The 25634-nt window shown below is 37.3% G+C and overlaps 1 protein-coding gene across 22 annotated transcripts in view; it reads right to left on the bottom strand.

The window, feature by feature from the left end:
- Positions 1-25634, bottom strand: part of CACNA1D (calcium voltage-gated channel subunit alpha1 D) — a 272363-nt gene that overhangs the window by 144742 nt on the left and 101987 nt on the right. For 14 of the 22 annotated variants that reach the window (XR_009630816.2, XM_060766038.2, XM_060766035.2 and 11 more), the window contains exons 6-8: positions 22536-22688; positions 21335-21531; positions 10600-10703 (exon numbers count right to left, since the gene is read on the bottom strand). Coding sequence is in view for 21 of the 22 variants with exons in the window: in XM_060766038.2 (XP_060622021.2) it covers positions 10600-10703; positions 21335-21531; positions 22536-22688 (454 nt within the window). In the remaining variant the exon portion in view is untranslated. Of the gene's footprint in view, positions 1-9909; positions 10014-10599; positions 10704-21334; positions 21532-22535; positions 22689-25634 lie in introns of all 22 variants that reach the window. The other 8 variants (XM_060766053.2, XM_060766054.2, XM_060766052.2 and 5 more) reach the window with 1 other exon arrangement.

Here is a 25634-nt window from a genome sequence, read left to right on the forward strand (position 1 = left end):
GAAGTTATCTTCTGAGACACTAAGAGCATTATCAAAAGCCCTTCTTAAGTGTGTTCCCACCAAGCAAGGTTGAGTGGGTGGCTAAGAGAAAGGGACTTTTCAGTGCTATACCCAATTTGTGGAATGCTTTCCACAGAGAAGCCCACTTAGTTGTGCTTCTTTTGGCATCAGGTATGGACCTTATTATCCTCCTAAGCCGTTCGATATAATTCAAAGGTTGTTATATTCTTTTAAAAGCATTTTTCTAGCATAGATACTGTTTGATTGTTGCTGGTTTTATCAATTTAGTTTATATGGGAGATTGGATTAATCTGTTCCATGTTGACATTTTAGGATAGTTCAAATACGGGGAGAGCATCCCCTGTGGAGGGCATCCCTTGAGCAGTTTCTCAAGTCGCTCCTGAAATGAAAAAGAAAAAAAATCCACTTTTCCAAGGACTGTGAGCTAAATCCAATGTTAGTCTCAATTACTGTAGACCCACTAAAATTATGAGATTTATTAACCTTAATTTAAATAAACCCCACATATTTCAATTGTATTCTAGAAAGATGTAATGTTGGATTTCATTGTTATTACCTTGGAGATGGTGAAAACTATACTTCATAACCTAGTTGGGATTTAGATCTTACTTTTAACAAACGTATTATGTATATTATTTTGAATAGTTTTTCCTCATGGTTTAAATACTCTATTGTAAAGTGTCCCAAGTGTTGCTATATCATTTGAATGACAGTATGACCCCCATTTTTGCAGGAGATATGTTCCTGAATTTACCTTGGAAATATGAAACTGAGGATAATAATGAACTCTGCTGAAATTAACAAGTTCTGCCAGAAGTTATCATAGATTCTCATTGGAGAACCTAGAAAATTCCTAGAAAGGTATCCTTAGGAATGTTCTAGGTTCTACAGTGAGAATCTTATGCTCATTTTTGATGGAAGCATACTATAGGATCACCTGCAAAATATAGAGAATTCATAGCACATTGTATTGTCGAAGGCTTTCATGGCCGGAATCACTCAGTTCTTGTGGGTTTTTTTCGGGCTATATGGCCATGTTCTAGAGGCATTTCTCCTGACGTTTCGCCTGCATCTATGGCAGGCTTCCTCAGAGGTCATAGCACATTTTTTGTGGAATGCCAACAGGCGAAACTGTCAATACAAATCCCATATATATATCATTTTTTAATTTTAAAAAATAAAAAGATTAAAATGTCAGTATAATCCTCAACCAATTTTACAATTTTAAATAAATTTGTAAAAATACAAAACATTTTAAAAGGCACTTTTAATTCCTTTCTGTATAAAAAATATTTATGCATTTACAAGTCATATGGATGCTAAAAGAAATTTTTTACTTTTGAAATTGTAAATTATATTTTTAATGCTCCAATGCAGTGGTTCTCAGCCTGTAGGTCCCCAGGTGTTTTGACCTATTAATCCCAAAAATCCCAGCCAGTTTACCAGCTGTTAGGATTTCTGCAAGTTGAAGGTCAAAACATCTTGGGGGCCCATGGTTGTGAACCACTGCTCTAATGTAACATGACACTACATGTTTTAAAAAACTTTAAGATGTGTAATAGATAATAAAATAGAGCAGATCCCACTTATGTAATTTTTTTTCATGTCAGGAGCAACTTGAGAAACTGCAAGTCGCTTCTGGTGTGAGAGAACTGGCTGTCTGCAAAGATGTTGTCCAGGGGATGCCCGGATGTTTTACCATACTGTGGGAGGCTTCTCTCATGTCCCTGCATGAGAAGCTGGAGCTGACAGATGGGAGCTCACAAGGGTTTAACCCATTGCGCCACCAGGGGTTCCAGTTATGTAATTAAGGTGTGGGCTAAAAATGTTAAGTCATCCCTCCTCCTTCATAAATAGACACACAAACCACACACACCAATTTAATTAATACAACACGTGATTTTAAGAGGTATTACATTGGTATTTATTTTATTTGCTTTTATGCATGTGAGGAAGGGACACTTCTTTCCTCTCATTTTAGATTCTTCTTATTAATTCCTGACTCTGCTGAGAAAAGGAATATTGTCAAGACTTGTTCCTTTTCCTCTGCCAGAAAACTGCAGCTGACAGTTCATTGCCATCTTCTATTTTGTGCATCATTATTTAAATGCCTTCTCCTATTAATCTTCTATGTACCAAGCAGGGAAGTCTTCTTAGGTATATATGTGTATAAGCACCACTATATTTATTGCAACATTTAATATTATATACAGCACCATTTCGTATCCCACTAATCCCTAAGCATCCATTGCAAGAGCAGCATGACTGCTGTGTGAGGCTGCAAGAAACATCAGAAGATATATGCTAACTGAATAAAAATATTTCTTTAACCTGCAATACTTGCCAACAGAAGAATGTACATAGGAACATTTCAGTGCACATTCATTTGCTGTCCTCAAGCAAGGAAGTAAATGCAACTTATGGAGATTTTATTATTGTGTGTTTGAAAAGATCGTATTTGTTCCCATGGTGACCCAAAGAAATATCATGCCTTCAGCTAAATCTGTCTTCCACAGAAAACATCCTCTACTGGTTAGGACAGTTCTTGAGGAATAGATTATCATGCTTCATTAAAAGCTGTTCTACTTGTAAATAAAAATGATGCTTACAACGTCAGATTTTCTTTGCTAACAGTAAAATATTTCAGTTAGAAATTCTAATCACACCATGTGAAGGTGATTTCATGATCTATTGCATTTCCTCCAGTTACTGTTCCTTCAGGTTTTAACCAAAAGACTGCAGGAAATGCAATCCTGTACGAATTTTCATGCTGAACATGTATTTATTTATGTATTTATTTTATACCCCGTCCTTCTCACCCCGAAGGGGACTAACAGTGGCCTACAATTACCACTCTCAAGCAAATTTTCTGGGAAGTCATGTAAAACAGCTAGGAATCTCCTGTCCCAGAAACTGGGAATTGAAGAGAAGTGTGATACTTCTTGTTAACAGAGGTTATATCTTTTGAATTGTAGCTATTTATTTTGGCATTCACCAGGCTCCAGGGATGTATTTATTCCTTTGAGAAGCTATTTGAAGTACAAATCATCACCACATCTGTCTTGTAATCAGAACCTGGAAAAATTGCCTTTCTGTACTACAACTCTTAAATCCTTCAAAAGAAGGGGAGCTCTGGGATATTTGGTCCAAAGAGGTAGCTCTGAGTTGTGAGGGCGGCATATAAATGTTGTAAATAAATAAATAACTTTTGTTAAGTTCTGGTGATAGGCGACACTATAAAAACCTTGGATGATCCAAGGCTGAATGGCTATCAGAGACTGAACTGGAAGCTCTTAAATATTCCATTAAAGACTGACACTGATTTTAATTTAGATTCTTTTAATTTAATTTTTATGGTCTTGCTATATTTTTAGCAACATTAAAGTCACAATGTTTGGTGCTTATTAAATTATTTCTATCTAGTTAATGCTTTTTATTGTAACTAATATCCTTTAATCAGCCAATTGAATTCACATGCATAGAGTAAGGCTTTGGTGCACTCTTTGTGTTCAGCAAAAACTTCTTTTTATATTTACAGCGCACCCCTGAAGAAACTCCCCTTCCTATTTTAGTGACAGATATTTAAGTTCACAACCTACTCTAGCTTTGGATTTGCTGGGGGCCTAACATAATATATTTTTTTTAAAAACTATCCTTCTGACTCTGTAAAGTTAGAATAGTGCCTCATAAGTGCATTGTGAAAATGAAAAAAGAACAGGATTAGAAAATGTCCTGTACAATTCTTTGGAATTTTATTAAAAATTACACACAGAGAAAAAGAGAGAATTCTTGCAATAATATAACTTTTTAAATCGCATCCTGCACATGTAAGATTATAATACATGTACACCCTCACCCCTATGAAAGCTCTGCATGAAATGTGCCCTTACAAATGCATAATGAGATTTGCACATTCAGTTTAAAGTTTACATAACTCACACTCTTTATTGGGAAAATTGTACTTCCAAAATGTGGCTGTAAATCTTAGGTTGCCAAAGGATAGACCTCGGGATCCTGACTGCAACTTTCAAAGTTCCTCACCACTGACTATAACCACAAACGCTGCTGGAAGATGCAGCACAACAAATGGAAGGTTGGACTTTACCATTCTTTCCTTAAAACAAAGTCAGTTTGAGAAGAATGCCAAGCATGCTGAAGGAAAAAAGTGAGCTCCACTCAGCAAGACTTTAATCTTAAACATTATTCTCAACAAGACCAAAATGCTATTTCTAGGCTGCTTAAATCTAGGCATTAGACAGGATCTGTCTGTCTGTCTGTCTGTCTGTCTGTCTGTCTATCTATCTATCTATCTATCTATCTATCTATCTATCTATCTATCTATCTATCCATCCACCCACTCACCCAACTATCTTCCTAGGTAAACAACTTACAAATTCCATAATCAAAGAGTTTTCCAGGAAATTACAACTGTTTCAACCTTCAGGATTTATATTTGGAAAGACATACTTAGAACTACTGTATGATAATGAGAAAATAAATTAATGGATGTTGACAAAATGAATTAAATGTATGATAGCCATCTAACATTTGTGTCCTTCAAATACACAGAAAATGTCCTCTGCTGCCAAGTCTTCTTGATTTAAAAAGGCTGCTAAGGACATGCCTGCTCCAGGTTCTGTATGTTATAAAAACTAACTGATAACAATTATCATATAAATAACGGCTTCATGTGTAGTGCTTTTAAAGCAATGCCAACTGTTAATTTTCATACACTTACCTTCAGAGATGGCTACATGTAAAACAAAAGATCTCTCAAATTATGTCTTATCTACATATTCATCATTCTAACACATGCACATCACAAAGAGAAAGACAACACAGAAATACATTGGACACGTTTCGAGCAAAAGCCAACATTACAGGATATAGTTATATAGAAACAACTTTAGGACAACATTCCAGATTTTAATTACTAAAATCCAGAAAATTTAATACAGCCATGTTTATACATTGCAGGGATTATTTAGAAAACCTCTTTGTTTCTTCAATTTTTTTGTGAAGTTCAAGTAGTGTTTTCTGAAACAGATCATTTATATATTTTTATGTAGACTTGCAACTGCAATCTCCTAGTAAATGGGACTCACTCACAAGTAAATGTGCATATAATTGTAGGCAGAATACTATTTTAGACCTTCAGCCTGCAAAAGGTTAATGCAATTTTATATATTGATGTCCTACGCCGTGAATACAGTACTTCTTGTTCTCACCAACATTAAAAAAAAATTTCCAAACTAAAAACTAAAGAGCATGAAGTTTGGGAACAATCTGTGAGAACTATTCCTGAGTTCTTCAGGAAGAAGAAAATAAATGCTTACATTGGGTTGTTGTTGGTTTTTCGGGCTGTATGGCCATGCTTCTAGATCATGGCCATACAGCCCGAAAAGTCTACAACAACCCAGTGTTTCTGGCCATGAAAGCCTTAGACAATACAATGCTTACATTTATTTCAAAACTTCTCGCTCAGGAAAAATTCCAGTCAGATGATAATTTTCTCCTTTAATTACATTCGAATATATATATATATATATATATATATATATATATATTTGTCTAGATCTGAAAATATTTTAATATATATGGGTTAGAAAGTTAGAAAAATATGCTTTGAAAAACTAATGTATGTATCATCTCACAACAGAACAGTCAACAATGCCCTTTGATGAATATGGCAAGAATAGAAGAGAAACAGCTTGCTTTATTTCATATCCTTCATAGCCATTATAATCTAGTTAAGTCTCCTTTTCTAAGGTAAGGATATGCACAAATTTTATACAGCTATTAAGGATTTGGTACACACATACACACTGCACTGGTGACATCCAACTCTACTTCGCCTTTCCACCCAATTCCAAGGAAGCTCTCCTAGTTCTAAATCGGTATCAGTAACATATTAGATGAGGGTGACCAAATTGAAGCTTAATCCAGAAAGATCAAAGGTGATCCGGTCAGTCAAAAGCAACTCACGGAAGGGGGATTTAACCTATGTTGGATGGGATTACACTCTCCCTGGAGATGCAGGTTGGGGGATGCTCCTGGATTTAACTCTAAGATGATGTGTCTGTGGTGGCCAGGACTAAGTTTTCACAGTTATGAACACTGCTCTCATTCCTGAAATTGTCAGATCTGGCCACAACAATATATACCTTAGTTATATTTGGTTTAGAGTATGAAGTTCCACACAAGGATGGCTATGAAAAGTATTCAGAAACTACCAAAAAATCTGGAAAGAACTCTAATAATAAGCAAAGATACCAAATAGTCCATAATTATTTCATTTCAAGAATCTCGATGAAACTGGAATCAGGAAACATTTTGCACAATATCATGAATAATGCTGACTTTGAAGGATCATTGTCAACTCAGTGTATAAAGAGGTAGTCAAAGACATTAGCAGCATAGCTTTAACAGATTTAAATCTGCTTCATCAGATGTATGAGCTGAAGTGCCTAGAAAAATACATTTATATCTAATAATGAGTTGGCTGTATGTACGAATGACAATATAAATGCAAAACCTAAAGATATTATGATGAAGTGACAACTTTACAGATGGGGGACAAAGGCAGAAGGAAAGATGTTCCCTAAAGACATGTTACTATGTTGCCTAAAGCTGCAGGTGACAGACCATTAGTGAGATTCTGCTATTTCCCACCTTTAGTTTGTTCTGTAATAGATTAGACCTTGGTACAAATCTTCCCTTGTTGATTTGCTTTTAAAAAAAACATATAGTGAGTACTGCAGCTTGAATAATGCTTTTTAATTTCCACAAGTTTGGCATCTCTATGGGTCTAACCAAATGTGATAATATCAGAGGATGCAAACTATGGATTTGGAAGTGTTTTCAGAATGGAAATTGGAGGCATGTCAGTACATGTGGCAATTAATATTTGTGATATAGGGTGGTATAGCCATCTTCACACTACGTTCCAATAGCTCCCTCCGCCATACATATGCTTATCTACTCATCTTGGCTTTAGGCAACATTTCTCCTGCCTTTGTTCCTCAACAGCTACCGTTAAAACTGAGTTTGTCACCTCTTCATCATATCCATGAATTTTATACAGACAGTTCACAAGTTACAAACATCCAACTTAAAAATTACTCATAGTTAAGAATGGGGGTGAGACAACAGGAAATGAGAGAAATCTACCCCTAGGAAGGGAAATTCACTCCTGAAAGAGTTATCATGGGAAAACAGTGTCTCCACTGAAGATTTCTTACAAATCCTTGTTTCCACAACAAGTTACATTTTTCAAAATTCAGTTATCACAGGGGGGTTAACACTTCCCTGTGCTATCTGAAGCTAAAAGAAATATACATTTGGCTGGAGTTCCAATTTACATACACATTCAATCTAAGAACAAACCTACAAAAGCTATCTTGTTCATAACTTGGAAGCTCCCTGTATTATTATTGCTATTCAAACCTACAGCCTACTCATTCACAACCATAAAGTCTGTTCTAGGCACTTCACTCCATGCATCCTGATGAAGCAGATGCCAGTCCACAAGAGCTTTTGATACTGAATTTCTAGTCTGATAAACTCAAAGTTGCTCCAAAATCCCTTTACAAGAGATATGTCATTATTTAATTTGGCTAAACTGTAAGAAAAAAAATCCATAGTTCAAATATCAAAAATATTGTAACTTCAGTGGGGCAATTTTGAGGATCCTATATAGAACATTTTTTCTACAACATGGCTGTTCAAACACAAACAATCAACATAACACAAATGGGAAGGGGTTAGAGTGACATCACAAGCCTTAGTAGTTTTGCTAAATTTAGAATTGCTGCTCTGTTCTGAAGCAAAGCTTTGACAGTGACCAGTAATGGTTTATAACTCTTAGATAACCACCCTGTTCATTTTACCACAAAACATTGAGTTGTATGTGTTGAATCTATTATTATATGGAAAATACCAATACGATAATTATGACACAGCTACATTGTTCAAACTTACATAGTTCATGAAACCAACAGTTTGGAGAAATACAGCTTACTTTTAAATGCATGAAACAATGCCATTGCTGATAATTGCATTATAGAAGCCCATGAAATCCTGACTTTTGGTCCTAACATCCAATAAATGATTTTGTCAAAACTCTGTGTAGACTTTTGTCTATAATGCCTACCTTCTTCTCCTATGCCTAAGGGGTACACTGAAAAGGCATGTGGGTACACACACACAAGCCCTGCCTTGAGCATTTACGCACACATCAATGCTCTAGAGGTCCTTGTGTGTTTCAGACAGAGATCTGAAGGGAGGCTTGTAAGTGTCTTTGGCTGAATCCACTTACTTCCAAGACTGTTACCCAGAGACCCCAGTAAGACAGTGTTGCTGCCAGGCATGGGTAGATTTGAAAGCACGTTCAGCTGAATGTCCTTACATAACCTTCTTTTAAATCTGTTTTCAAAACACTAAATAAGAGCTGGCTGTATGCAGAAACAGGAGAAGGGTCTCACATGCACACCCATGTTCCTTTCCTTGCACACCCATGCACACCCATCTCCCGTTTCAGTCCTCAGATTTTGAAGGTTTAAACCAAGCACCAAGCAGAAAGTATTATATTCTAATTAAGTAAACATGCACAGAGTGAAGAAAGTGATCCAAAGATTTGGGTTGAAAATTATAGCCAAGATACTTTAGCAATTCAGAGGCTTAATCCAAGTGCTAGTCAAAATTAGAGCAAACTCACTGAATCAATGGCACTAGGTAAATCAATACTTATATGCATTCCTTGGATTCAGTGCATATATTCTAGCTGGGGCTAACAATTAGATTTAGGCCATATACTTGTTGCTGTCCAGTGATCCCATTCAAATTAATTTAATTTTGGAAATCTGCACTAAAACTATATCTCTGGGGAACATTAATTGCCAGGCAACAAGATAAATCTGTTCTTCTGTGAGCGCTGTTGACTTGGGCTAAGGCTATAAGATGAAGTTGAAAGCTGTGAAAAGCATTTATAGGCTTTACTAAACTTTCAACGCTTTTTTTTTGCTTGTTTTTGAAAAAATATAGGATACAGGGGCTTTGTACAGGGCCTAATCACCCCAAAGATCTTATCTAATCTTGAAAACTAAGCAGGGACTTCCAAGGAATATCGTATTCCGTGGGCTGTATTTCAGAGGAAGCAACTGACAAAAATCCTCGGGTGTTCCCTCCCTAAGAAAACTCTTATGAAAGTAATGTTCCACAAGCAACCTGAAGGGACCATTACACGTAGGAGCTATGTGAATGTCCTGGGGATACTGGGAGTTTTATTGGATGTAAATATAATACATGTTATGCAGGGATTTCCTTAGGCCTGTAAATTATTTCAAGGGTTTCTCCATGCCCAAAACAACCAAAAAGGTTGAGAAAGGCTGATCCACAAGCTGGAAGCATAGAATGATTTGTAAGTATTAACAATGGCTGTAAGTAAAAATAAAAACTGGGAAGCATCTGTTAACAAGCAAACTCAGTTAGCTCCTTTGTTTGTACCAGCTTTTGAGTTCTGAAACTAGTATTTCAGAAACAGACAATGGCCATAACAAACATCTAAAAATAACTGGGGTTACATGGATGTTATTGATCACCCATTTGCATGATTTTCTCTAGCTACTGGAAGTAATGTTTTAGGAGGTCAGAACTTCATTTAGTGACCCTTCAGAGATGGGGGCTGACAAGCACTGTGAACACAAGAGTGTCATAGGCAGATACACACACCACGTTCACGCGTTCAGAAGAGCAAACATCAGTAAAATGACATACCAATCCAAGGCACATGCAGAAAAGCCATCACTTGTGAAGCTTCAGCAAACGCATAGGCCATTTTACACACTGCAATTGCGATGGAATATATGCAAGGTTAATCTAACTGCTTACCCACTAAGTACACCAAGAACCAGGTTAAGTACGAAAAATGAGCCAAGAATGATAAGACTAACAAAATAGATCCATGGCCATTCACATCCTATTGCATCATTTACCTGTAAAATGTAAGGAAATATGTTATAATTCAGCTATTCACTACAGAGCAGAGTCCTCCTGCAATTGACTGATCACATAGGTATTGGAAGTAATAGGAAAACCCTGATTCTTAAAAACTGACAGTGCCTACATTTCATTCCACTGCAGTTCATTATGTTTACCAACACTCCAGAAGTATGGAATCCATATCCATATGTCTACTGTGTAGGATATAATTTTATTTCCTAAAATGCTATTGTCATTTGCATGGTTATAAACCTTCTCCCATATATGAAGAAAAACATTAAAAGTTTTATTTTTATTGATGGGCATGTAATAATTAGTATTTATTTAAATTTCTCTACATATAATTGGTAGGGAATTTTGCAAAGAAAAGTCAATATGGCTTCCTTCTACAGTATTAATTCTCACAGTTAATACTGTACTGGCTTCATATTTGTTTTGGTAAATAAAATAAAAAGCCCAACATTTCATGTTAACTATCTTACTCCCAATTCTTTTTGATCCCAGTTATATTGTATACCTTTGTGATCCTGCAACTGAATGTCGGACTCTGCTTTTAGGACAAAAAAGGTGTATGCTTACCCGCTCAATACACCAAGAACAAGATTTAGAACGAAAAATGACCCAAAGATGACGAGACTGACAAAATACACCCATGGCAATTCAAATCCCATAGCATCATTCATCTGCAAAAAATAAGATGTTCTTATAGAAACAGATTACTTTCATTTGTAATAGCAAATAGTCAGTGGGCAAACAAAACACGCAGTATAGAGAAATGTACTCCTTTTCTTCAGGTATAACTGGAAAAAGAAAAGAAAAATACCAGACACATTTCATTTGACTTCAAATGCAAAACACAGAAAGCATTAAAACTCAACACATATATATTATTTAATGTTTAAAGAAATTATTGCATATAACAATGTTCAAAGTCCAGTTTATAAGACAATATGTGGAGAGAAACTTCTAAATGTTGAAACAGATAGACTTCTAGCCGAGGTATATATATTCTGTTCTTATGTTTTCAAAGCAATAAGGGAACATTAGGGTAAAAAGTTTAATTCTGCATTACTATTCAGATTTGATGTCAATGGGTTATTTAGTCCCTTGTCTTTTATATATTATCAGCTTAAATCACTAAATCTAGGCATTGACAAGCTGAAACCTGGATAAAAGATATAAAATATGAAGCAAATACATTGAATATATTTCTCACAAGACTTTTCAATTAGCATTTTAATGTGCAATACATACAAAACAGTTATTCTTTAGTCCTCCTTTAGGTACAACGTGCCTTAATTCACTCCATTGGTTCTATTGATAAGATAATGTATTTTTTGTGATATTCTGTTTCTGGAAATATGTGATCCTCCTGCTAGGCTATTTGGACTTAGTAGAAAAAGGTCATCCCACAATAGTTGCCACACTTCTCTCCTTGTAATCTGCACAATTTGTCAATACTTAAAGGCAAAATGTAATAGTTTACAATAAAGGCCATCTCTTATGTTTCCTAATACATTCAGAGGCCTAGTGTCATAAGTTGTCAAGGTTACCAACACTGAAAATAAATTGATTTTACAATGTGGCAAAATCTTGTCTGTACCCAACTTTGCAGGGAAAAAGCTGAAGTAGTAAAAATGCCAGCTATTACACATTTTTAACATAGGAATGCTAAATTCACAGGGAATGATAAGTCACATTCAGATGCCGCAGAACGGCAAACAGGAACATGTTCCATTTCTACTCTAGAACTTCATTCATTCTAGCATTTGCCCTCCTTCAGTCACTTTTAGTACTGTTCCTCGCTATGCATGTAGACAGCTTTTCCAAACCAGGCTTTAACCATTCATTTATTCCATTTCAAAGACATTTGTATTTGAGGGCAGTTAATTCAGCTTGAAAAATAAATCAATGAACATTTCTGACTGCCTCTAATCTTGCAGAGAAAAATATTATCAGTATCTAAATGCCTGGCTAACCAAATGAATACACATCAACTCAGATATCAATCCCATTGCATTCAATGAGATTTATGCACTGCTGTTTCTGTGCTGCAGCCAAAGGTTCTCTTCATATTAGCCATTTTTACAGTTACTGTTTGGATAGGAATGATATTCTTCTTGCTTGTGTTTTTGCAATATTTCAGTTAGCATGTTAAGGTCCTTCCACACAGCCATATAATGCAGAATATCAAGGCAGATAATCCACAATATCTGCTTTGAACTGGGTTTTCTGAGTTCACACTGTCATATAATCCAGTTCAGTGTGGATTTTATACAGCTGTGTGGAAGAGCCTGGTAGTTTTATCAGTACTTGGAGTAGCCTTGGAACTCAAGAACAGTTAGAGCTGTTCCAACAGGCTTTGATGTCCACACAGTAGGCCAACTAACCTAGGAATGCAGACTTCAAAGCATGCTGGCCAGTTCCTCATGCCTTTCGAGGACAACAGCCAGTTCCTCAAACCTTGATCATTTCAAAGCACTCTGCTCTGGCCTCTTGGAGGCTCAAATATCAAGCTGTATAAAAAGGGAATGCCTTTCAACTTGGGCAGCTTACCAACAGCTTATCACTCTGGCAAAGGCAGCTTGACTTTTTCCTATGCTCTTTTTGTTTCAGAATACAAGTAGATGTTAACCTCTTTCTCATTTTATCTCATGAGAAGAGCAAACACAATAATGATATCACTTCATGTTTCAAAATCCAAGATACACATGAGAGACACCTTTATTGGGGGCCCCAGAAGCCACAAAAAGGCACCATGCTAGATTTCAAAGCTCACTGGCATCTTCACCAGTCAAAGATGGTGACAAAAATAATGCAAAGAAAACAGATTGTTGTTGATAGTCATAAAAACCTACAGATCTGTTTCTTATGATTTTGGATGTTACAGTAAGAAGTGTTTTATGCAGGAAGGAAGCTGAATCGCAATGGTTGACAGGGAGAAAGATTTTAACAGAAGCACATAAAAGCTCAGTTTTCCATTGCAGCCATGAGGTCTTTTCTCTTCATATCTGTCCAGACCCTATCCAGTGAATCCCAAAAGTACCTACATTGGCATTAATTTCTTTGCAAAAAGAACTCATGTAGACAGGCAAGCATGCCAACAGAAGTCAATTTAAATCTCTGTACATTCTCTTCCAGATAACAGGCAGCATAACACAGAGACTGTGTCTGTGTAGAATGATCTTGGCTTATAAAGGAAAAAGAACCCAGGATTCTATTCAGATGGTATATTAAACAAATGCTTCCTACAGTCACACTACCAGAGCTAAGCAAAGAGGATGCAAACAGACTACAAGAAGTTCATGTGTTCTATGTAAGAACTTCTCTGTTTATCATTCTGTGCCAAAAAGGAATGTTACGTGACTGGGGGTTTACACTAGCAAAACAATCCAGCTACAATTTAGACTGCTCCTTCTAGTGCCACATTTACTCATAATACAAAGCACTGATGGTCGCATATTTCCCCTGCCCAGATTCAGGGTGCAAACATTTTCCGCTCCTTCTCCCTGGAGCCTCCACCTGCACCTTAGCTGAGCCCAGTCAGAAGTGAGATCAACAGTGAAGGGGTAGATCAGGGGTCCTCAAACTTTTTAAACAGAGGGCCAGATCACAGTCCTTCAAACTGTTGGAGGGCCAGATTATAATTTGGAAAAAACATGAATGAATTCCTATGCACACTGCACAGATCTTATATGTAGTTCAAAAAACACTTAAAACAATACAACAATTAAAATGAAGAACAATTTTAACAAATATAAACTTATTAGTATTTCAATGGGAGGTGTGGGCCTGCTTTTGGCTGATGAGATAGGATTGTTGTTGTGTGCTTTCAAGTCATTTCAGACTTAAGTTGACCCTGAGCGAGGGCCGGGTAAATGATCTTGGAGGGCCATATCTGGCCCCGGGCCTTAGTTTGAGGCCTCCTGGAGTAGATCATGGGTCCTAGCATAAAAAAGCAACATAAAATGACTTTCTCCTCTGAGTTGCCAAGGTATCACTGCTGCCTTCCCTGCCGAGTGTGTCCATCAAGTTTGGAATATCATCATAATTGCGGGGGAGGATGTGAAGATTGAGATGTAGAAAGCCTCACTATTATTTTATTTTTTTAATGTAGATCAGAATCCTCACCATTGAAAAGACAGAATAAACTATGGCTTTCTCCTCTGGGTCACCAAAAAGGCACTAAAGCCTTTAAAAAGTGTTTTCCCTAGTAAAACAATTAGACAGTGTTTGGTTCTTACAGCACTGGAAAAGAGATGGGTGCTGATGTTTATTTATTTATTTATTTGGCCATAGGTAACTCATGTGTACTCCCCAAACACACACTCACCTCAACCAACAAATACTACAAAGTCAAACATATGTTACATTATACACCTAATCTAATATTGGTTGGTATCCTGTTACTTACATACACACAGGTAATTCATCCTATGCCTGTGTGTCTCTCTCTTATGGATGATGTGGAGGTTGATATTCCCTTCATCCTTTTGCATGGACCAAAGTCCCAACATCTGACTTACTAGAAAGTGCTGCAGTTTCCCACTGAGTGGACATAAGTGTTTGTGTGTCAGATAAGCCTCTGACTATGTTCACATAGTCAGAGGCATAATGAGCATATCATCTAATGAGACCTCCTGAGGACCCCTGCTGACCTTAGCCAATGCTTCTATAATCTCGGTTTACTTTCCACAAAATGCTGATCTTATAGTTCTAAATGTAAATTTAGCAAGGATGAGGAGAGAAGCACAGTTCACTCAGGTGGAATTCATGCAAGATTCCCTGTCGTAGGACTTGGTGTAGGCAAAGGTAAAGGTTTTCCTGTGACATGAAGTCCAGTCATGTCCAACTCTGGGGTGTGCTGGCTCTTCTAAGCCGAAGAGCCAGCATTGTCCGTAGACACCTCTAATCATGTGGCTGGCATGACTGTATGGAGCTCTGTTAACTTCCCACCTATTGATCTACTCACATTTGCATGTTTTCGAACTGCTAGGTTGGCAGATGCTGGGGCTGACAGTGGAAGCTCATGCTGCTCCCCGGATTCGAACCTGCGACCTTTTGGTCAACAAGCTCAGCAACTCAGCACTTTAACCCACTGCGCCTTAGTGTAACAGGTTCTAATTGGTTTGGGTGGTCTTACAGCTAATAAAGTACAGAAATCCCAAAGACTTTCAAATATCCAATTTTGTCACTCCAAATATGGGGGCGCAACTATTATGTGATGGCTACTATTATGCAAGCACATATTCTCACAAGGTATACTGAACATGGTGATATCAGTGGTCGACTCTGACCCAGGAGACCAGGGTTCAAATCCCCACACAGCAATGGAAACCCTATGGGTGACTTTTGGCAACTAACACCAAAAGGAAGGCAATGGCAAACCTCTTCTTATCAAATATTGGCAAAAAAAAAAACCCATGATAGTCTCCCTTTAATGTTATCATAACTATCTGAAAGCACAGAACAACAAACAGTGATCTTACAAGAGAGCTTTTTACCTTTTTCTCTGACACACCTTCAAGTGTTTCATGTATCTCGGAGAAAAAAAAGCATGTTCTGTTCTGTTGGGACTGGGCATTCCCTTGTAAAGTATTTCAAAATATTTTTTTCTCTAGGTGGAATCAGCATGGTACAATGTTCATCTGAGACTCTGACATTTAATCAGCATTACCCGGTGCTCTCTTCTAAGACAAAGACTTCTTAATATTTATAGTTTTTCTTTGGTAGTAGTACTCTATCTGCTAAAATATCTGTAGTGGTCTCTCTTCCTCCTAATCTCTGCTTCTGTGTTTCACCATGTTACAAGAAGGGCAAGCAGTTCTTTCATGTTTAAGATTTCAGAGGAGTGATTATCCATAAGTATCCATTTAATGATCAAAGGGGGATAATCCACCATAAATGAAATGCTCCTTCGTTCTTTCCAATTCATTCCAGTGACATATGCACAAGATTGTCCAGAAGAATGTGTGCAAGATCAACACCTGAAATATTTTCTGCTGTCTTATTAATATAAAAGTGAATCTCAATGCCTGCTATGTAACTTTGAAAGGAATTACATATTATGTATTTTCTTCAATTATGATATTACTTCCTTCAGAAGTGCTAACACCATAAGAATTTGTAGCACCAGATGGTTGGCTTTTGCTTCCTTAAAAACTAAGACTGAGAATACATGACACAACTTGGCTATATTTAATTTATTGAAAGTATGTGGCCTGCATACCCTAGCTCTCATTTGAACTGAAAGGCTAAGCATGGTCAGTCCCAGTTAGTACTTCAATGAGAGAGCACTAAGGAATATCAGGTGACGTAGACTACATTTCAGAAAAAGGAACTGGCAAACCCTATGAAATTCATGGAGTCACCATAAGTAAACAGATGAGTGGAAGGCACATACACACAAACTTTTATGGAACTCCAGACTTCTGATTTTGCTTAACCACTTTGATTTTAAATTTCCAAATGTGGGCACCATTCGTATGCTTCTCAGATATATTTTATAAGAGGTGTTTAAATATACTTGTGTTGTTGTTGTTGTTGTTGTTGTATGCCTTCAAGTAACTTCTGACAAGGTTTTCATTGGCAAGATTTGTTCTGGAAGAATTTGCCTTTGCCTTCTTTTGAGACAATGTGATATGCCCAATTAAATGAAATTATAAAACAATCAATATTTTGCTTTGCTGAATATCTGTTTTGATGAAGTAATTTGCTATGAATATGAATCACCACCAAATATTGTAAATATTATATGAGCCCAGTGTGTTTTATCTGTAGTGACATCTGCATGTTAACAGCAGGCACCACTGCCAGACCAACTGCAAACAGGATGACAAGATATTAAGCTACTGTTGAAAATGCCCTTCAAAGACATTTCTTATCACTGCACAGCATGGGATGGGCTGTGAATTGGTAATTAGATGAGTGATATGCAGCAGATCATTCTGATTTCTAATGTTCTTCAAAATATTTATATCCAGCCTTTTATCCAAATACCTTAAATGAGCTTACAAGAAAATTCATTTAAAATAATCATTATTAACAATAATATTGAAAAACTAAAAATACACGAAATCATCAGTTAAAAACCTACAATTTAAACTACATTAAGGCAATGTAAAATAATGCTGGGCATAGCACATGTGCAAACTGGATACGATCAATTAGATTCAAAGGTTTTAATAAAAAGCCATGCTTTGTCATAGTGTTGGAGTGACACCAACATTGGTGGCAATTGAGCCTCCAAGGGGAGAGTATTCCATAATTGGAGTGCCACTACAGAACTGGAGCGAGAAACAGAAGAGGATCTCTCAAACAGACTTCAAATTGCAGGCAGGCATTAATAGAAACAGCAGTAATAAACTGGATCTTTCTGCCCCAAACCATCTTCTTGAAATGAATGCTTGGGATAACCAAGAGCAGATTGATATGTAATCTCTATTCAGTTTTGGAACTGAAAACACATTCATAGAATCATAGAATCATAGAATCAAAGAGTTGGAAGAGACCTCATGGGCCATCCAGTCCAACCCCCTGCCAAGAAGCAGGAATGTTGCATTCAAATCACCCCTGACAAATGGCCATCCAGCCTCTGCTTAAAAGCTTCCAAAGAAGGAGCCTCCACCACACTCCGGGGCAGAGAGTTCCACTGCTGAACGGCTCTCACAGTCAGGAAGTTCTTCCTAATGTTCAGATGGAATCTCCTCTCTTGTAGTTTGAAGCCATTGTTCCGCGTCCTAGTCTCCAGGGAAGCAGAAAACAAGCTTGCTCCCTCCTCCCTGTGGCTTCCTCTCACATATTTATACATGGCTATCATATCTCCTCTCAGCCTTCTCTTCTTCAGGCTAAACATGCCCAGTTCCCTAAGCCGCTCCTCATAGCGCTTGTTCTCCAGACCCTTGATCATTTTAGTCGCTCTCCTCTGGACACATTCCAGCTTGTCAATATCTCTCTTGAATTGTGGTGCCCAGAATTGGACACAATATTCCAGATGTGGTCTAACCAAAGCAGAATAGAGGGGTAGCATTACTTCCTTAGATCTAGACACTATGCTCCTATTGATACAGGCCAAAATCCCATTGGCTTTTTTCACGCCACATCACATTGTTGGCTCATGTTTAACTTGTTGTCCACGAGGACTCCAAGATCTTTTTCACACGTACTGCTCTCGAGCCAGGCGTCCCCCATTCTGTATCTTTGCATTTCATTTTTTCTGCCAAAGTGGAGTATCTTGCATTTGTCACTGTTGAACTTCATTTTGTTAGTTTTGGCCCATTCCTAAACTCATAATTATTTAATTTTTTTAAACCATGATCTATTGAGCAATCTAGTAAATCAAAGTATCTTACATCCCACAAGGTCTAAAATCCACCCGCTCCTAGTATAAGTTAGTTTAGGGTTAGGATTTAGCCTTAAGCAATTCATCTAATCTAGTAAGGTCAAGTCAACTTTATTTGTATCACATCCCATCTACTTTGGGGACTCGGGGTGGCTAACAACATGGATGGCAGACTCAATGCCACACAAATTTAGTTGCTTGTCTGGTGATTAGGATAATGTCTATACTTCTAGAGATGTTTATAACCTGTTCGGAAATTCTTTCAACCACCTCATATGCATGAAAGCCAAATCTTCTGCTAGTCTCCTCCTGGTTTGCATGCTCTGCTTCTGCTATTGAACTTCTTGAACAAAAGTAACTGGTTTTTTTCCTTTTTGCTAAATAACTTCCTTGTTCTGAAATTTGGGGCTGCATCAGGTGTATAGAGAAAGTTGCTACCTGTCCAGGTTATAAGCCCACTGCGTATCTGAAACTTCTATGAAACTGGTGAACAGTTACTGATTTATTTTGTAAGCTTCATAAGCTTATGTAACTAAACATAACTCCTGGTACACAACTCAAATTTCTGTATGTCCATTTCTATCTTTCAACTGTGCTTTTCATCTTCTAACTGCTTTGAAGTTTATGGTAATGTCTGATATTCAGGGTCATAACTTTGTAAGTATTAATCTATTTTAGACAGCATAAATGATAGGAATTAAGTTGTTTACTTGATATAATATGTTTTAAATATTATTTGGGATGGTTAAAATAATGCTACATTAGAAAGAAATTAATATTTTTTTCTATAGTATTTCTGACAACTGAGTCCTTTCCATTGCCAAAGCAAAGAATTCATCAAGTTATTTTGTATTTAGACAGCCAGTTCCTTTTTGTCATTTAGGGGGGCATTATATGCCATTTTGGGGGGCATGTTACTGTTTTCAACATCATTTAAAAATTTCCTGATAGTAGACTAAGCAACAATGTATTGTAACATCTGACGTTGTAATTGACCCTGAAGTTAATTTTTAAGGGTCATCCACCCATATCTGTAAGAAATCATATGGACCATTGTCCAACCTGCTTTCATGCAGAAACACAAAATCAAAACACACCAGAAAGATGGCCATCCAGTGTATGCTTAAAAACCTCCAGGGAATAAAACACCATCACACTCCAATGGAGCATATTCCACTTTCAAGTAGCTCTTACCTTCAGGAAGTACTTCCTAATGTTTAGATGGGTTCTCTTTCTTTGTAGTTTGAACCCACTGTTTCATGTCCTAGAGCAGCAGACAACAAGATTGCTCCTCCTTCTAGTGCATTTAATTTCCCTGTGACCTCAAACACAAATAATTGCTGGCTCCAAGGGAACTATTTTTTCAGAGTAGTCTCTGGGATGGGTGGACTGCAAAATTGCTCATTCAGCATCACAGGAAAGTTTGCAAACCACTCTTCTCAGCACACCTTCAGCTTTGAAGATATCTCAGAAGGCCGTCACTGGAGAAAAAGCTGATTAGATTCACCAGCATTCTTTAACCAAAAATGCAAAAGCGTCAGCCTTCCTTCACGGTGCCACACAAATCAGGGAGATATGCACAAAGTAACAATGTGGTTGAAGACTCCTGTATTCAACTCTTCCCTAGTTTTTAGCAACTCCTGTTTGGGATCATTTACTGTGCTTCATCAGGGGTGTCTACAATGTGCTCCAGATTTTGCGTAGTTAGTTAATTTCACCATGGATCTGGAATACACCAGGATCAGTTGTCTGAACTTGGACTTTACTTTTTAGAGCATCATATCACCTCTGATGTACACTGCCGCACATATCCCCATTTCTTGGCTTTTAACTACATTATAGTGTCAGTGTAGGAGGCCCTTTATCCCCTGTAAAAATTATTAGTTGGTAATCCCAATGGTGCAAATATGCAAAGGGTTACAAAGCAGATATTTTGTATAAACCTCTACAATAGATTTCTTATTGTCTCTAAGTGTAATAAAATTAGTCTAATAGTGAGAATATGTGTTATTCCATATATCATTGGAGAATACTGATAAGGATCTGGGAGTTGCAATCTGGAGGGTCATGTGTTACCCAACATGCTCTAAGGTCAAAGCATATGACTACAAAAGGAAGCTTGCAATGCCTTGAGTCCCTATAATTTTAATTATTAAGGCTAAAAGCTTTTAAATGTATTAGCTGATTCAGCTATACTGATCCCAAGGATACTAATTAATCTCAGTGTTTTCAGTGGATTGTGTTCAATGGACAGTGTTCTCTGGGCTGAACATTTCAATAGCAATTACTGTCAAATATCCTTCTTCAAGTGAATCGTTATGCACGGCTACAGAAACATTTGACACAGAGTCTTAAAAACCTTAAGGCATAATTTGAATAACTTTAAAAACGTAATGCATAATTTAAATTATCACCGTTAATGAACGCTCCTTATAATAACATGTTAGCTATTCTCAGCATCGGGTACTACACCCATAGCAGGTAATTCTACCAAAGCAGAAGATGATTCATTGTCCTTTTATAAGGCAACAGAAGTAGGAAGTAATTTAATCACTGCTGATGATTATACTTTACAAGTTGCCTTTTTGCTGGGTGGTATTGCAAGCTCAAAAGAATGTAAATCGTTTTGTGATCATGCTGATATGTATTGTAAATAAATAAAATAAAACACTAAATGTCAGCTTTTATGAAAGATCAGATCTCTACAAAACTGAAGGTTTGTATCTGACAGCACACAGAGAATATAGAATTGATGCAAAATTCCCTTTAAAGTAAACACAAAGAAAACATATTAAATGTGGCATTTTAACCTCAGCAATCCAAGAAAATCCTTTTATCTGGAAGAACAGCAGGACAGTAAAGTGATTCACAATGATTTATGATCAACAGAATAGTTCAGGACAGAACAAATGTCATTCACATATGTAAACCTGTTTACAAAAACACATGAAGTGTCATGGATTAGTTACTTACCCAGTATAGCACATCCGTCCATCCTTCCATGGTTATACACTGGAATACAGTTAACATTGCATAGCCAAAGTTATCAAAGTTGGTTATGCCACCATTGGGTCCAGGCCAACCGCCCTTACATTCAGTGCCATTAATTGGACACTGACGTCCACTCCCTGAGAATGCACATGGTGCAGGATCTTCTTCAGCTAATATTTCTAAAAGAGGATCAAAAATATTTTAGAATGAGAAGTCCTCAATGCTGAGCTCGGAGAAGGTCTACTGTTCATAACCATGTAGAACAGTGTTTCTCAACCTGTGGGTCCCCAAATGTTTTGGCCTTCAACTCCCAGAAATCCTAACAGCTGGTAAACTGGCTGGGACTTCTGGGAGTTGTAGGTCAAAACACCTGGGGACCCACAGATTGAGAACCACTGTTGTAGAACAATCTCTTATGTGCAATGAATGAACATTAACCAGAGGAAACTGAGAGTAAGTTCACAGGGGCAATCTTCCCTACTTTCAAGCAGTCAGGGCCCTCGATTGGACACATATGTGCAAAAAGTCACCTAAGGCAATGCTTAAATGACCTGGGCTATATATATAAATGCAATCACTGACATTTCCATGATTATTGTGATATTTTACTTGTATATTGCTAGCATCTAATGGTTACCTTTTGTAAGCTGCCCTGAGTACTCCTTCAGGATGAAAAGGATGGGATATAAATACTCAACATAAATAAATAAATATGACAGGTTGGAAAATATTCAGAAATTGTCACTCTGCACATGAGGTATTTTTCTGCTTACTGGATATATAATCCTTAAAGGTGCAGAATTCAATACTGATTGTGATTTTTAAAAGAATAAAGTTAATTTTTCCTCTGTTGAATTACAAGAGACAATCTCAGTATCAAATAGTCCTTAAAATTATTTTTTCCAAATTGTATAGTAAACATTGTTTAATTAAAAAAATTATAAGATATGACCTTTACTAGCTACCATCTATAGAGCCCATTTTGTGAGTTACAGTAAATCATACATCTGGTTTTTTCTCCTTTTCAGTTATGAACAAAACCAACCCTGACTAATGCTCCATTTTCATTAAAGATCAATAGGAAAACCAATATTTCAAATGCTTGAGTGCCCCCCCCCCCACACACATATTGTTTACTTAATACAGAAAAAAAATAGTTTAAATTAACAGCTCCTCCACTTACCTGTAGCATCAAAATAACATGCTTTGTGCATTTTTCCAATAAAAAGTTCCAATCCTATAATAGCATAGATTATGATAACAAATAATACCAAAAGGGCAATATGGAGCAATGGAACCATGGCTTTTATAATGGAGTTCAGGACAACCTGTAAACCTGTAAAACACACAGACAGACAAAGCATTCTGGTGATTATTGTACTGTTTTGTAGGCTCGTATCATTAGAATAAATTACAACAAAGGGATATGTCAAATGTCATCATCGTAATTAAATACCTTGGTAAATTGAGCATAAAATCTTGACAGTCAAAGCCTGAAAAAGTTCTTACAGCTGCATGTTCTATTTCAAAAATCTAGTTCTAGGGATGCATCTACATCGTTAAATTAATGCTGTTTGACACCACTTTAATTGTAATGGGTCAATGGCATGGAATCATAGGAGTTCCAGTTTTACAACTTTAGCCTTCTCTGCTGAAGAGTGCTGCTGCCTCACCAAACTACAGCTCCCATGATTCCACAAAATTGCACTATGGCAGATGCATTAGTGTCAAACTGCATTAATTTTACAGTGTAGGTGCATCCTAAGGTTCTGAAGAAAGGTTCCTTGAAAAGAAAACCATCACTTGCAGAAGTCTATTTTACAAAGAGAGAGTTTTCTTCAGTGTTGTTCCCAGACCATGAAGTATTTCTCTCAAAGACGGAATCCATTGCCATCCTCGCTGCTTTTAGGATGAGCATGAAGACACATTTTTTTCAGATTGGCCTTTCAAATTAATTTGATATCTCCTGATTATCATTCTGATTTTATGGTTTTAATGTACAATTTGTTTCAGTTGTTCAATTTCCATATCTTAGCATTACAACAATATATTTTAAGTGGAAAGGCAGGATAAAGTCGTAAAACATAATATGGAATAAATGGGATTACAGCTATCGGAGAGGGAGGCAAAATGAGTGCACTACCCTTCAAATAAAAAAAAAATCTGTCCCCTAAATGAAAATATCCTTTAGTTCCCAAATTCCCAGCAGTGCAGTGATTTATATCTAAATGCTGATTTGGAGTTTTAGGATTTTAAGCATTCAAAGCAAAGGAACAGGGAAAGTTACCAAGGGAATGCAAACACAGCAAATAAATGAGTCCTAGGTGTGAATGACAAGCCTGAGGGTGGAGAACGTATAGCTTTTTCACTGCTATACCCTTGAATCGTTTCTCTGTCTTTGAAAAAAAATGTACCAGCCATTGTTCGCTGCCTGCCAGACTCTGGAAAATCACCGCCAGTCAAAATAACAGTACCAGGTTATGTATAAAGCAGTTTCTTATTCTGCTACAAGACAGGAAGGCTCAGACCTGGGGCCCTTCCACACAGCCCAAGGCAGAAAATCCCACAATATCTTCTTCGAACTGGGTTATCTAATCCACACTCAGATAATGTGGGATTTTCTGCCTTGATATTTTGGGATATAGGGCTGTGTGGAAGGGCCCCTGGTGCTGCTAATCAACTTTGGTATTACAGGGGCTGGATAAGCTACGGAGGTGGAAAAATGAAACTCACCCCACCCTTCTTTTTTTATTGGCTCTCTATAGGTCTGCATACCTTCCACACAGCTGAATAAAATCCCACATTTTCTGCTTTGAACTGGAATATATGGCAATGTGGACTCAGATAACCCAGTTCAAAGCAGATATTGCGGGATTTCCTGCCTTGATATCCTTAGTTATATGGCTGTGTATAAGGGCCCTGAGTGCACTTGCTCTGTTCAAAAATAGATATATTTCTGTGGGTTCATCTCACTTTCAAATTAATAGAAACTCAACCACCTGATTTCAAGGGACTTATCCCAGAAAGTAGTTAAAGAGCACACATAGAATTTTAGAGGGTGGTAGGCATTTGTCCCCATTTTAGAATAACTGGAAGCATTAAACAGAAGATGTTCAATGCTTATTAGATATAAACTAGAGCAGTGGTTCTCAACCTGTGGGTCCCCAGATGTTTTGGCCTTTAGCTCCTAGAAATCCTAATAGTAGGTAAACTGGCTGGGATTTCTGGGAGTTGTAGGCCAAAACACCTGGGGATCCACAGGTTGAAAACCACTGAACTAGAGGTTTAAAAAGTTTCTTCATGAAAAATAACTCGCCTATAGTTCTTGGATATTCTTAATAATAAAAAAAATCTTCTCATTATGCTTTTTTTTTTAAGCCCATTTCTTGCTAGGAATGAATGAAATGCACCTACAAAATAAGGCCCTTCCATACAGCCATATAACCCAGAATGTCAAGTCAGAAAATCCCACAGTATCTGCTTTGAACTGCTTTATCTGAGTCCACACTACCATATATTCCACTTCCGAATGCATTTCCACCTATGAACCGACTAGAACATTAAGATCGTCTGGGGAGGCCCTGCTCTCGATCCCGCCTGCGTCACAGGTGCGCTTGGCGGGGACGAGAGACAGGGCCTTCTCAGTGGTGGCCCCTCGGCTATGGAATGCCTTGCCAACAGACATCAGACAGGCACCTTCGTTGCTGACGTTTCGGAGAATGGTCAAGACCTGGCTTTACGAACAAGCGTTTGGCTAAGCAATGCAACTAATTAAGGAAGACGGTAATTGAACATAGGAACGGCACAATGACTATGAGAATGGATCTGACTTTAACGGAGGTGTTATATATGTTGTTTGTTGATTTGTTTTGTCTGATGTTAATTGTTGTGGAGTGACGTCGTCGTCCCTGTTGTTGTATTGCTGTGTTTTAATTGCACTGTAAACCGCATTGAGTCGCCTGTCAAGGGCTGAAAAATGCGGTATAAAAGTGAAGCAAATAAATAAATAAATAAAGCAGAAAATGTGGGGTTTTATTTAGTTGTGTGGAAGGGTCCTCGGAGATAATGATTTGTTGAGAGTGAAAATGTTGCATCTGACCAAAAGATCTTCTCTCCACTCGTGGCATATTTCCCACAGTTGCTTGATCCTCCATTGAAGTAATTTTGTTAAATCTGTAGCAATTACCACTATTTCCATGGCAACAGATTATGGTCTAATAAACACAGCATTATGACCTTGCTTCTGGATCAAATGTTATAAGCAAGAGATAAGAGGGAGAGA

Source organism: Anolis sagrei, chromosome 2, assembly GCF_037176765.1.
Source record: "Anolis sagrei isolate rAnoSag1 chromosome 2, rAnoSag1.mat, whole genome shotgun sequence".
NCBI lineage: Eukaryota > Metazoa > Chordata > Lepidosauria > Squamata > Dactyloidae > Anolis > Anolis sagrei.